General features: G+C 36.3%; 1 protein-coding gene and 1 non-coding gene across 4 annotated transcripts in view; one reads left to right on the top strand and one right to left on the bottom strand.

The window, feature by feature from the left end:
• Positions 1-14,413, top strand: part of ROCK1 (Rho associated coiled-coil containing protein kinase 1) — a 124,790-nt gene that overhangs the window by 77,446 nt on the left and 32,931 nt on the right. For 2 of the 3 annotated variants that reach the window (XM_027526263.1, XM_027526265.1), the window contains 4 exons: positions 522-582; positions 4,041-4,129; positions 6,477-6,525; positions 13,773-13,908. In XM_027526263.1, the coding sequence (XP_027382064.1) occupies positions 522-582; positions 4,041-4,129; positions 6,477-6,525; positions 13,773-13,908 (335 nt within the window). The remainder of the gene's footprint in view (positions 1-521; positions 583-4,040; positions 4,130-6,476; positions 6,526-13,772; positions 13,909-14,413) is intronic. The other variant, XM_027526264.1, reaches the window with a different exon arrangement.
• Positions 752-824, bottom strand: TRNAG-CCC. The gene has a single exon. It is a non-coding gene; the product is annotated as a tRNA-Gly (tRNA).

Raw genomic sequence — 14,413 nt, forward strand, 5'->3', positions numbered from 1 at the left:
TAATCTTGAATTAAATAATCATTATATACACACGTGCACTATTTGTACTACATTATCATACTCTAGATTATGTTCTGTGATTTCTCCTTGTATTCATGTCTCATGAAAGTGAAAGTGAAGTTGCTCAGTCATGTCCAACTCTTTGTGACCCCATGGACTGTATGTAGCCCACCAGGCTCCTTTGTCCATGGGATTCTCCAGGCAAGAATACTGGAGTGGGTTGCCATTTCCTTCTCCAGGGGATCTTCCTGATCCAGGGTTTCAACCCAGGTCTCCCTCATTGCAGGCAGACTCTTTACTGACTGAGCCACCAGGGAAGACCACTTCAGACCTAACTGTGGGTTTTATTTAATATATGTGTTATTTCTGTGTTATGTTTGTAAAAATGAAGAATTAAGAACCTGCACTCAAGTTTTAAAAGCAGAGTAAGTTCAAAAAATAGGCATATCGTATTTGTTACTGGTTGCTACTTGATATTAAAGACTGTTTTGTTTTCTTTTAAAAACTTTTTTTCTTCCCAGATACTTATCTTCAGCAAATCCTAACGATAACAGAACTAGCTCTAATGTGGATAAAAGCTTGGTAGGTATTTTCTTATTGTTACTTTTTTAAAAGTTTTTTTGTGGATAATGTATTTTGTATGCATGATACTAATATATATATTGCTTCCAAATGTGTAGTTAGTGAGCCTTATTTTTTTATTTGGCCATGACAAGTCTTACATTGTAACATGTGAACTCTTGGGATCTAGTTCTCTGACCAGGAATCGAACCTGGGCCCTCTGCATTGGGAGCTCAGAGTCTTAACCACTGGACCACCAGGGAAGTCCCGAGCCTAAATTTTTATAGCATTTTTTTACCTACTGTTTCCTCTCCTGTTTGATTTTTTTGCCTGAATATCGAATGGGATATTATATGTGGAAGCAGTTAATAAACTACACGTTGCTACACAGATTGACAGAGGTGGTCTTTTTAGTCTTTGGAATTAGGAATTTATGAGAAGTCAGTACCTCAGGTAGGATCTTGACAGGGAAACAGGTGGCACATTCAGAAGGTTTAAATGAGAGTTTTTTGTGTGTGATAAAATTTATGTAACATAGAATTTACCATTTTATTAACACCATTTTTAAGTGACATTAAGCACCCTCACATTGTTATGTGGTCATCACCACTGTCATCACAAGAACTTTTTCTTCATCCCAGACTAAAACCTGGTACCCATTAAAGTCTGCATTCCACTCTCCCTCCAGCCCCTGATAACTGCTGTCTTTACTTTCAGTCTCTATGAATTTGACTATTCTAGTGAAATCATACAATATTTGACCTTTTGTGGTTGGCTTATTTTACTTAAAGTTCTCAAGGCTCAAACATGTTGTAGATGTGTCAGAATTTCATTCCTTTTTAAGGCTTAATATATTCTGTCATATCTATATACCACATTTTGTTTGTTTATGAAGTGAAGAGAGTTTAATGAAGGGACTGTAAATGGTGTTACGAGCAGGATCACAGGGAGCAATAAATAAAAGGTGTAAAGCAGCCATTGATTGATAGTAGTGGGAAGCCATTGCCCCTAGTCCGAAGGACGAGGAGAGACAAATCTTATTCCCACAGCTCAGAGAGAATGTGTAGAATCATGAAAGAGGAGCATAGAACATAGAACACTGCCAAAGCCACAATAAGGCAAGAGGAGAGTGAGGAGAGCGGATATTTCATTTCTCCCAATTGATCTACAGCTAGTGGCACCTGTAGGCTGAAACCAACTTTAAAACCATGGGACAGAAGAGCCCACATAATGCAGTCGGTAAATTTCACGGCAGAAAAGGCAGAGGATGGATCTTCGAGGCTGAAAGGGAGAGGTAGCCAATGGAGAGTAACTAGTACAGTGAACATCATCTCATTTGACCCTGAAAAGTGAATTACTCTAGGAAGTAAATATTAGAAACATGAATTCTTTTCATTGTGAGAGTAGTTCATAAGAGAGCAGATTTAAAAAATTTTTACTTGCTTATGTTTGAGAAGGTCCTTTTGGGTTAACTGGAAATTTTCTTAAATATACCAGAAATAAACCTGGCTGTCCTTAGACCAGTCTTTGAACTCTGTGTGCTGCAGCCTGTATTTTTAATTGAGATGAGGAATAGGCAGCGTTCATTTTTAAAAGCTGATAAAATTGTTCTCTTTCTCCTTCATGTGTTTACTGTTACATTCGAGAGAGCATATGGTGGGAAGGGAAAGTGAGAAAAAGGGAAACGAAGTATGTGGGTACCTGTTAGCTATTATGCGTTTTTCTCTTTTAAATTCTCATCCCAATAAAGCTATTTGCCAAGTTATATAGCAAACCAGGGCTCAGAAATCTTCAAAATTAAAGCACATTTGATCTGGAGAAGGTGAAAATAAGGAGCTGTTATAACTCCATTCTCACTGTATTACTTATCTGTAAGTATAGCGGTACATTAGGACTTAAAGAAATAATTCAGTGGCAGCGTGTTTTCTTTGGGTTATCTCGTTCAGTGGTGATTGCCATAAGTTTCTGTCAGTGGCTCTTATCTTTCGCTCTGTTTAAGATCAGAGGGGAAGAAGAAAAAAACGTTTGTGTGCCTACTATTTCTGTTAACCTAGAACTAAGTATAAAAGTCAACCAATTTAATTTTAAACTCTTCTCTGAAATCCTTGTAGCAGAGATGCTATTGAACAGCTTTCAGTTGCCAAATATGATGAATATTTTGCATTTATATTTTATTTTTCTTTTTTTGTTGCATTTGACACTGAGCACTGCATCCTCCTTAAAATTCTAAGAACTCTCATATTCTCATTATTTCTTGCCTTTTTTCTTTCTGCCTCTGGATTTTATTTTCAGTCCTCTTTGCAGGCTCTCCTTCTGCTTCCCCCTCCGCTTAATTGTTAAATGTTTCTCAAAGTACTTCTGATCTTGGCTTTCTGCCCGTTTTCTGTAATTAATCTCATGTGTGATCAGCTTATTTCTCTGAGCTTTAGACCTGAATCCTTTCTTTCTCTCTGAGTGGACTTCTTTTCCTGCACAACTTTCAGACACCTCAACCTAGGCCAAAGCTGAACTCAGCCTTTCTCTCTCCATCCTCTCCCCAGTAATTGTTTTTGTCACACATCTTTTGCGATTCTGTTCTTATTTCTAATCGGTTGCTGGATCATAAATTCTGCCTTCTGATTGATGCAGTAATTCATTTCCTCTTCATTTCTACAGCTTCTTCCTTACATTGGACCTGTGTACTCTTTTTTGCCTGGGCTGTCTATTAATTGGTTTTTCTTTGTCTAGAATTTCTCTGCTATCTAATGTATTCCCCTTCCTTTTTTACTGAAGTGGTATTTCTAAAATGCCAACACTCTGTCATTTTCCCTTTTAAAAAGTGTTTACAGGTTAAAGTGCCCGACTCCTCTTCTGCATACAAGGAAATAGTCCCACTTGCCTTTTCAGCTGTAATGTGACTCAGTCTCCCTGTTATGTTCTGTCCTCTGGATGTGATTTCTCCCCATTATCCAATCATATTTTCTTTGTCTCTCTACTTTCAGACTCATTCATTTTGGCCAAAATGCATTCATTCTTTCACTTCCTCTGCTTGGTAAATACTTCTCTTACTACACGTCTCATCTTAAACATACCATCTTCCTGGCAGATGAGGTCTGTCTTCTTTGCTTGTGCAGGACACCTTATGTGTAATTTTATTTATATCTACCACATCATAATGTTTTGTGTATATGTCTTTGAGTTATTGTAGGTTCTTTTCCCCCTCCTATTCCCTGTGGCCCACTATTTAACTATTAGCTTTACGAGAACTGGGACCAAATCTTTTGAATTTTTATATTACTAGTGCCAACCACAGCACCTGACATATTAGCGTTAGAAGGAAATGCTTGTTGAGTTGATAAAAATTTCAGACAAAAGGGAAAAAGATAAGATTGGATCAGATAATTCTCTTGTGAACAGCTATAAAATGGTAATATACATTTGATATTTTGAAATTCTCTATGAATATTCTTATTAAAGTGAGTTTTTGTTTTTAATTAAAGCAGGAAAATTTGCAGAAAACAATTTATAAGCTGGAAGAACAGTTACATAATGAAATGCAATTAAAAGATGAAATGGAGCAGAAGTGCAGGTGAGAATATGCTTTACATTTTTCCCATTAAAAGTTGCATAGCAAATGCCTATTTGCATTCTAAATCCCTAAAAGTGGATGGAAGTAAGGCAGGGATGTAAAGATTGCCACTGATATACATCCAGTGCACACTATTCACTTAACACCTGATTTACTCATTTTCTCTCCCATTTTAATTAGCTGACAGGGAAAATTAGTTTACATTAAATAAGATACTTTCTAAAATGTAAATGTTGTTAAAGATTAAAATTCACTAAATTTAAAAAATTCACTAAGTTTTTGATGCAAACACTCTTAATTTCCACTTTGCTTCTCTAGAACAGTATTTTTTCAGAATTTTCTTGTCCTGTGAGTCTAAATTTAATGAGCTAATATATTTATGAAAATATAAAATGACCAAGAAAATTTAAAATAGCCTAGCATAATGCTGAGTTACTTATTACAAACTTTAACATTTTATAGTTACTGTTAGTGGATAGTATTGAATAAATAAAAAGTAGGTAATATGGAGATGAAGTACTCAAAAAATGGAATTGGTAAGACTGGCAATTTTGTGACTAGGGGAGAAGAAACTAGTAAACTGCTCACTGCCTATAGATTAAATGGTGAAGCATTTAATACAGGCTTTTTTTTAGAAAAGCACTTTAATCCTGAACACAGGATTTGTAAGGAATTTCTGGGTGTAAAACATAGAAATAAGGAGAAGGAAATGGATAAATATTATTATATAAAGATTGAACAGTTTGTATAATTAAAGCTAGAAGGCAAATGACAAATTAGTGATAGTGATGGTGGTAGGGATCAATTTAATGAAGAAATTAAGAATGGCCAAAGTGGCCAATAATTATACGAAAATGAGTGCATGTGTGGTGGGGAGGGAGGTGGTGACCTCAAATAGGTTTGGGTAGGTTAAGAGAGTCTAAATCTTAGAAGACTCTATTTTTGAAAAGATAAGAAAGTTGGAATTTATCCTAAGGGTGATTGAAAGGCATTCAGTTCATTTCAGTTCAGTTGCTCAGTTGTGTTGCAGTGACCCCATGGACTGCAGCACACCAGGCTTCTCTGTCCATCACCAACGCCCGGAGGTTGCTCAGATTCATGTCTATTGAGTCAATGATGCCATCCAACCATCTCATCTTATGTTGTCCCCTTCTCCTCCTGCCTTCAATCTTTCCCAGCATCAGGGTCTTTTCCAATGAGTCAGTTCTTCACATCAGGTGGCCAAAATATTGGAATTTCAGCTTTACATCAGTCCTTCCAAAGAATATTCAGGACTGATTTCCTTTAGGATTGACTGGTTTGATCTCTGTAAAGCATTAAAAGTTATTAAACTTAAAGGAAAACAAAAGATCAAATTTGCTTTTTAAAAAGAACTTTCTGGTTAATAAGGCAGCACTTGATGTTTATTCACTAAGTGAGAATGAGGGAGGAAGATGAGTCAGGGAGAATTCCTAGGTGGGGTCCTTGTTTGGGGATAGCAGAAGAACAGCAGATTGGTACTGTGGCAGGGTTGTGGGGCAGAGGAAATAAGTTTAGCTTTGGACATGCTGAATGAAGTATTTGGTGAGACATCCAAGTGAAGCATTGTGTATACAGATTTGAAGCTCAGAAATGTGTTTAGAGCCCAAAGTATGAATTGTGATGGAGATGATACACCTTCAGTTTATCTCAAATTTTTGCCCAAGTTGCCAAGTTTGCTTTATATATGCCACCTTTCCTTTCATTTACTTAATCTTGCATTAAAGTTTAAATAATTGATCTTTGTTTAGTAGCAAGTATTGCCTGAGGAATTCAGGGCTCCTTAACCTAGAATCCTTGAACCTCTCCTAAAGTATCCATGCATGGAATTTAAGGTCCTTAAACTTGGGGGAGAATAGTGAGTGTAACCTTTAACTGAAATTCACCTTATTCTTTATGAACATAGTGATCTGCAAGTATTAGCAGTAGCTGTGAATTTTTTTACCAGTAGAAATCACACAAATATTTTCCTAGAATGCAAATATTATGTCCAAATTCCATTTATGCTTATTACTACTTAAAAATTCTGCTGCTAGATTGTGTCATTTAATATATTAATAAAACATGTATGTTAGTGAATCATACTGTTTTAAAAAGTTCATGACTGTATTTCACAATTTCTTTTAATCCTATGTATTTTATGCTTTAAAAATATTTTTGTAAAAAAATGCTATATGCTTCACCAGACTGACTTCAGAAGGGTCCACAGCATACACACAAAAAAGGTTAAGAAATCTTAGCTAAATGGAAAAGTAAGGAATGTGGTGTTTCACCCCAGGCAGTAAAAAGTAGATGTATTTCTAATCTATATTGCTTTTACTTTTTACAGAACGTCAAACATAAAACTAGACAAGATAATGAAAGAATTGGACGAAGAGGTACTTTTTGTTTTCTCATCAGAAGTTGTCCTTTTTGAGAGTTTTTCCCTCTTCCAGATTGTTTTGTTTTCTGAGAATGTTTTATCTGTACTTGATAGGTTGCAGTATAGCACAGGACCAAAGAATCATGATGAAAGCCTCACTTTGCAGCTACAAGTTCAAGTGAAATTAGATTATGCTTTAGTTTCTTTTGTGTGGTTTTATTCTAGAACCATGCTCAAATTTTAGTACATGAATTTCAATTTAGTGGTTCTTAATAGTTGAAAAGAGAGAAAGGAGCAGGAGATGAGAAGTTGAGTCTAGAACTGTAGCAGAAAGAGACAAATAGGAAAGAAAGAAGAATACAGCTTCAAAAGGACTTATATTAACATAATTTCATATGATCAAATGGGAATTATATGAATCTTGGAATCATTTTTTTCCGTGTCACTTAGCAAGAACTTGTTACTATCAGGGAAACACTGCATAAACATTTTGTGATTCAGATGTTCTTTTGCAAGTATATAGCACATTTTTATTCCTTTTGGTTACCTTGTAAGTATCTTTCCAGAGTCCTTCCTCTCATTGTTTACATCCTGTGTCCTTTTTAGATTTAATCTTTCTGATGATTTTTGTGCTGTCTTAATTTTCTCCTGAAGAACAGCATATGTCAGTGATGGTGGGTTTTTTGTTTTTTTTCCCCCCATATTCATAGCCACAGATAAACATAGTCTGGACAGATTTATGTAATATTTTACCAAGTTGCCATTAGTCAATATGGACTTGGCCTGGCACTGTAGTATTTGACACTAAATGTTTAAGAAATCCTTTTTGCATATCCTCCACTTTTTGTTTCATTTCTAGAACACAGATAAAAAACAAATATGCTAGGTTTAAGTTACTCGGTTTTCTAAATTCAAGGTAAAGAGGGAAATATTAATTATAAAATTAAAATCGTCCTGCTTCTGAAAAGATGGAGTGAAAGTCCTTTCCCCTATTTTTCCCTCTAAATACAGCTTAAAAACCCTGTGCATTAAACAAAAGCAAACAAAAAATTAAAAAGATTGGGTAAGATGGAGGGAAGACAAACCAGCTAGAATACTTGAACCTCCAAAATGATACAGTAATAAGTACTCTGGGTTTTTTGGGTTTTTGTTTGCTTGCAATGTGTATTCCATACTGGGTACTGGAGAAGCCAGCAGTCTGAGAACACCAACAAGCACAGGTGGAAAAAGCCACTCTCTTGAGTAGAGGACCAGGAAAGCGGCAGGCTAGCAAATCAGAAAACTTAAGAGTCACTGCTCTGTTCACCAAACACAGCATAGAAAATGTAACCCCATCCCCACCAGCAGAAACAGATTTGGGAGCTCAGACTTCCAGCCCTATGACCAGGAAGGTCCACTGGAGGGACTTGCATCTCTGCTGGGCAGTGATGAGCCTTCCTGGCCTCCCCCCGCAACCTGCAACACACACACAGATAGTGTTATTGGAGACCATATGGGGAATCTCATCTTCCACTTCTCGCAGTTAGCAAGGCCCCCTTAGTGCTCCCTGTTGTGTTGGTGTCAGAAGAGGCCTTGTAGAGAGTTCACACTTTGGACACTGAAAAAATGAGTGCCTTCCCCCGCATTGCAGTGTCTGTGGGGGTTGTGTAGGCAGCAGTGACCAGGTACCCTCCCGCCTTCATGGTACCATCCAAGGAAGCCTAGTGGGGTGCCAGAACTCCCCTTTCCACCAGTGGTGAAGAGGATCAACTCCCTCCCCGAACTCGTGTGTCATTGAAGACCAAGTGGAAAAACCTAGATTTCTACCTCCATTTGAGAGAAATGAGGCAGCACTTCCATCATCCCACCAGAACAGTGACAGGAGAGGCCTGCTAAAACAGAAAACCTTTTAAAATTCCCCATATTGTAAGGTAATACCCAGGATGTCCAGATTTCATTAGAAAATCACTCATAATAGCCAGAACTAGGAATTTCTCAAATGGAATGAGAAAAGACAATAACAGATGCCAACAGTGAGATAACACAGATGTTTAAATTACCTGACACAGATTTGAAAGAATCATCATGTTTCAGTGAGCAACTACAAATACACCTGAAACAGATGAAAAATATAAATTAGAAAGTGTTCACAAAGACATAAAAGATGTAAAGTAGAACCAACAAAAAGTTAAAAATACCTGAAATAAAAATCTCAGGGGATGGGCTCAGCAGCTCAGTGAAGGGTAACAAGGAAAAGAGTCTGGTAACTTGAAGATGGATAGAAATTACCTACTCTGAATGACAGAAAAAGTGACAGAGCCTCAGTGACCGCTGGGGCTATAGCAGAAAGGTTGTTATATTGTGTTTTCGGAATTGCTAAAAAGAGCAAAGAGGGCCGGAAGCAATGATGGCTGAAAATTCCACAAGTGTGGAGAAAGACGTGAACCTGTAAACAAAAGATAAATGCCTACAAGAAACTGAGTGAACTACAAAAAGGATAAACCCAAAGATATCCACACTAAGACAGACAATAGATTTATGAAAACTAACATCAAAGAAGAAATCTTAAATGCAGCAAATGCCATTTCCCTAAAGGGGAAGAACAATGCAAATGACAGGATTTCTTATCAGAAACCATGGAGAACAAAGGAAATGCTACTGCTTTTTTTGAGGGCTGGAAAAAAAAAAGAGCTGTTGACTGAGAATTCTGCATCCAGTGAAAACATCCTAGATGAGAACCACAGTGTTCTCAGATGAAGAAAAACCAAGAGAAATTGTCACCAGCACACCATCCCTAAAATAATTGCTAAAGGAAATTCTCTAAATAGAAAGGAAGTGATTAAGAAATCTTGAAATACCAGGAAAGAAGAAACAACAATGGAGAGTAAAACTATGGATGAACAGTTGAAGTGGAAATTTCAGCGTTGTCCCATGTGGTTCTCCATATGTGTAGAAGAAATTTTTAGACAATTATAAATAGGTATCAGGAGAGCTAACATGTTACACTTTAATCAAACTGGTCATAATCCAATACTAGTAATATAATGTAATACCTAGAGCAGCCACTGATAAGAATTATAGAGAGAGACACTTAAAAACACTAGATAAAGCAAGTGGAATTCTAAAAAAATTTTCAGGTAACCTACAGAAAGACAAGAAAAAAACAGAACACAATAGAAACAAAATGGGAGCCTTTAATATATCAGTAATTATATTAAATGTAAATTAAATTCAGCAGCAATTAAAACATTGTCAGAGAAAATTTTTTTAAATTACCTACCCATATCAGTTCAGTCGCTCAGTCGTGTCCGACTCTTTGCGACCCCATGAATCACAGCACGCCAGGCCTCCCTGTCCATCACCAACTCCAAGAGTTCACTCAGACTCAAGTCCATCGAGTCATTGATGCCATCCAGCCATCTCATCCTCTGTCATCCCCTTCTTCTCCTGCCCCCAATCCCTCCCAGCATCAGAGTCTTTTCCAATGAGTCAACTCTTCGCATGAGGTGGCCAAAGTACTGGAGTTTCAGCTTCAGCATCATTCCCTCCAAAGAAATCCCAGGGCTGATCTCCTTCAGAATGGACTGGTTGGATCTCCTTGCAGTCCAAGGGACTCTCAAGAGTCTTCTCCAACACCACAGTTCAAAAGCATCAATTCTTCAGCGCTCAGCCTTCTTCACAGTCCAACTCTCACATCCATACATGACCACAGGAAAAACCATAGCCTGGACTAGACGGACCTTTGTTGGCAAAGTAACGTCTCTGCTTTTGAATATGCTATCTAGGTTGGTCATAACTTTCCTTCCAAGGAGTAAGCGTCTTTTAATTTCATGGCTGCAGTCACCATCTGCAGTGATTTTGGAGCCCCCCAAAATAAAGTCTGACATTGTTTCCACTGTTTCCCCATCTATTTCCCATGAAGTGATGGGACCTACCCATATGCTGTCTACCAGAAACTGTTATAATGTAACAATATAGACAACTTTAAGGTAAGAAGATGGAAAAATACTTCTTGTAAGCATTAGCAAAAAGAAGGCAGCGGTGGCAGTATTGAAATCAGATAAAGTAGACTTCAGGGCAAATAAAATTATCACTGGTGGAGGGACATTGCAGAATGACAAAAAATGTCAGTCCTCTGAGAAGATATAGCATTCCTAAATTTGTATTCACCAAACAGAAGAGCTACCAAATATGTGAAGCAAAAGCTGATAAAACTGAAAGGAGAATAGATAAATCTGTGATACTGTTGAAGACTTTTTAAATACCACTCTCTAGACAGAGAATCAGCAAATGTATCGAACTCAGCCACATCAGCCAATGGGATCTATTCAATATTGGTAGAACCCTCAGCCTAACAAGAGCAAAGGACACATTCTTTTCAAGTACTCAAGGCATATGTACCAAGATAGACCATATACCAAGCAAACTTCTACAGATATCGAAGAATTAAAGTCATAAACAGAGTGTTCTCTGACCAAAATGTTGCCAAGCTAGAATGAATAGCAGAAAAGTATCAGACAGCTCTACAAACACATGGAAACTAAACAAAACAGTTCTAAATAATGCATAGGTAAACTGAAGAGAGTCTCGAAATGAAAAAATATATTACAATGTTAATTATATGTCATAAAGTTATGGGTCTTCCTCCTCTTCAAAATATTTCAGCAATGAAAATGAAGATAAACATCAAAATTTGTGGGATGCAGCTAACATAGTGCTCTAAGAGAAATGTGTGCATTGAAACATTTACATTCGAAAAGATGACTGTATAGCCAAGGGAACTATAGTCAATATCTTGTAATAACCTATAATGGAAAGTGACTTCAAAAATAATACACGTGTACATGTATAACTGAATCATCTTGCTGTGCACCTGAAACGTAAGTCAACCATACTTCAATAAAATATTAAGAAAAAAAAGAAAAGATGAACTGTCTCAAATCAGTCATCTAAGCTCCTACCTCAGGAACCTAGAAAAAGAAGAGCAAAATAAACTGAAAGCAAAGAGAAGGAAGGAAAAATAAGGAGCAGAAATCAGTGGAATTGGAAACAGGAAAACAAAGTCAATGATAAAACCCAGCTGTTTGGAAAGATCAAAAAATTGACAAACCTCTAGCAAGATTGTCAAAGGAAGGATGACACAAATAATCTGTATCAGGAATGAGGCAGGGCATATTCCTACAGACTCTTACGGATATATTAAAAAAATTCTTAAGGAAATAATACAGTTCTAAACACTGAAGTGTGAAATTTAGGTGAAATGGACGAATTCCTCCAAAAATACAGGCTACCACAACTCACACAATGTGAAATACATTATATGAATATCCCTATATAACTATTAGGGGGAATTCATAATTTAAAAGCTCCTCCAAAGGTAATCTTGAGGACCAGATGGTTTTACTAGAGGAAGCTACCAAGTGTTTTAAGAAGACGTAACACCGATTCTATACTCTCTTCTAGAAAATGTAAACGAAAGAACATTCCCCAGTGGATTTTATGGGGCTAGAATGACCAAGATACCAAAAGCAAGTAAAGACAGTACTGCAAAGAAACTGTGGATCAGTTACCCTCAATTATGGCCAACTCATTTTTGACGAAGGTGCAGAAACAATTCAGTGGAGAAAGGATAGACTTTTTAGCAAATGGTACTGGGGTAATGAGGTATTCATAGGCCAAGATATGAACCTCAACCGAAGTCTTACATCTTAGGCAAATATTAACTTAAAACAGACATAGATTTAAAGAGGAACATAAAAAATATAAAACTTCTAGGGAAAAAATATAGGGGAAAATCCTTGGGACTTAACAGCTTGGTGAAGAGTTACACATTACACCACAAACGTGATCCATATAAGGAAGACAATTCAATAAGTTGGACTTTGTCAAAACTAACTGCTTGCTCTGTGAAAGACTCTGATAAGAGGATGACATGATAAGCTGTAGACTGGGAAAACGAACCATTGTTATACACAATAACTTGGATGGATCGCAGAGATACTTGTTGAATGTAAAAAGCTAATCTCAAAAGATCCCTACTGTATGATTCCATTAAGATAACATTTTAAAAATGACAGAATTATGCAGATGGAAGACCTCCTGTTACTGGTTGCCAGGGATGTCGATGGTGGGAGAAGTGCAGGGTGCATGTGGCTATAAGTAGTGACTGGAGGGAGATCACTGTGCTGATGAAGCAGTTCTGTATCTTGGTTGTGGTGGTAGTTCTGTGAATCTGCACATGAGATAAAATGACATCAAACTACACATGATGTATATCAGTATCAGTTTCCTGATTTGGTTATTGTGCCATTGTTAAATATAATGTATTCTTAGGGGAAACTGAGTGGAAGGGTACATGTACTTACTGTCTGTGGAACTTCTGAAACGTAGAATCATTTCAGATTTTCAAAATGAAAAGATAAAATGTTAAATCTTATAATTGAAAGGATTTTGGATGGTCTCTGTCAAATTTTACTGTATCTCTCTGGCAGCATCTTACTTAAAAGATGGGTTTCACTTATAGATGGGAAAGCCCAGAAAAACACATCCTGTAAAAGGTTTGTCCAATGTGGAGTCTTAAAGATAAAAATATAGCATTAAATGCAAGATATGCTGATAGTGGTAATGCAGAAGCAGAAGATAAGTTTTTTTTTTCTTAAGTTGTAGAGTTTGGAGTATTTTTTTTTCTTTACCTCTCCTCTCCCCTAAGTTTCATTTTCTAAAGTATCTTTTTCATTACTTTCTATTATACATTAAGTAGGTACATGCGTACATAGCACATCTTAGGAAAGATAAAGAGACTGGAAAAGAAATTAAGGGAGACCTCATATAGGGACTGGTGAAGTTAAACCACAAACAAAAACCTTTGGTATAATTTGAGTTTTTTACCATTTAATTATCAAATAATAATATCAGTTGTTATCTGATCCCTTGTGTATTTCATTTCTTAAATTTAGGATTGTAAATAAGCCAAAATATTGGTATTATTTGTGTTCACGTTAAACTGATACAATGACCTTCAATCTGACACAATTAATAGGGTTGTTTTTATGTTCATGGATTTTTTTTTTAATCTCTGTAAATTTTATATATCTAGTTAAAATTGCTGTTTTCTTCTAAGGCAAGCTAATTCTACTGTAGATATTGTTATTAGGAAATACTGTGTGATTTTGAAGCCAAAATATCTATCTTATTTAATTGTGTACTTTTTAAAAAAGAACTGAGTATTCCCTTGAAGAAATGATGAGTATTAATTGTACTGGTTAACTTTTCTCATAATTTCAGGGGAATCAAAGAAGAAATCTAGAATCTACAGTATCTCAGATTGAGAAGGAGAAAATGTTGCTACAGCACAGAATTAATGAATACCAAAGAAAAGCAGAACAGGAAAATGAGAAGAGGAGGAATGTAGAAAATGAAGGTAAATTGTTGCTTTTCCTTTGAAAAACACTGAAATTTCTAACATTGTCTTGAGGTCTTTATCTTCAGGTTGTCTTAAATTTAGTGCCTGTGATATAGTTTTGAAGACTCAGTCCTAAGCCCCCTCATGAGCTAATACCCAATGCCCAAAATAAATTTATAACATATTTAAAGACAGTAGAATGTTATAGCTAGGGTAGTGATTTTTACCCTTTTGTGTGTATTGGAATCTCTTGGGAAACTTTAAAGAATATTAATACCTAAACTCCAGAAGTTCTAATTTAATTCACCTAGACATGTAGACTGGGCATTGGTGTATTTAATAAGCTCTCTCAGCACTTCTAACAAGTAGCCACGTTTGAGAACTACCAAACTAGAATTTTATGTGTCTTGATATTAGTGATACAAATTTAAAATAGTTTTCTACATCCTTTGATCCAGTTATTTCACTTCTAGTAATTTATGTCACATACACTTGTGCAAATGCATACTGATACATAAACAAA

This window comes from Bos indicus x Bos taurus, chromosome 24 (assembly GCF_003369695.1).
Source record: "Bos indicus x Bos taurus breed Angus x Brahman F1 hybrid chromosome 24, Bos_hybrid_MaternalHap_v2.0, whole genome shotgun sequence".
Lineage (NCBI taxonomy): Eukaryota > Metazoa > Chordata > Mammalia > Artiodactyla > Bovidae > Bos > Bos indicus x Bos taurus.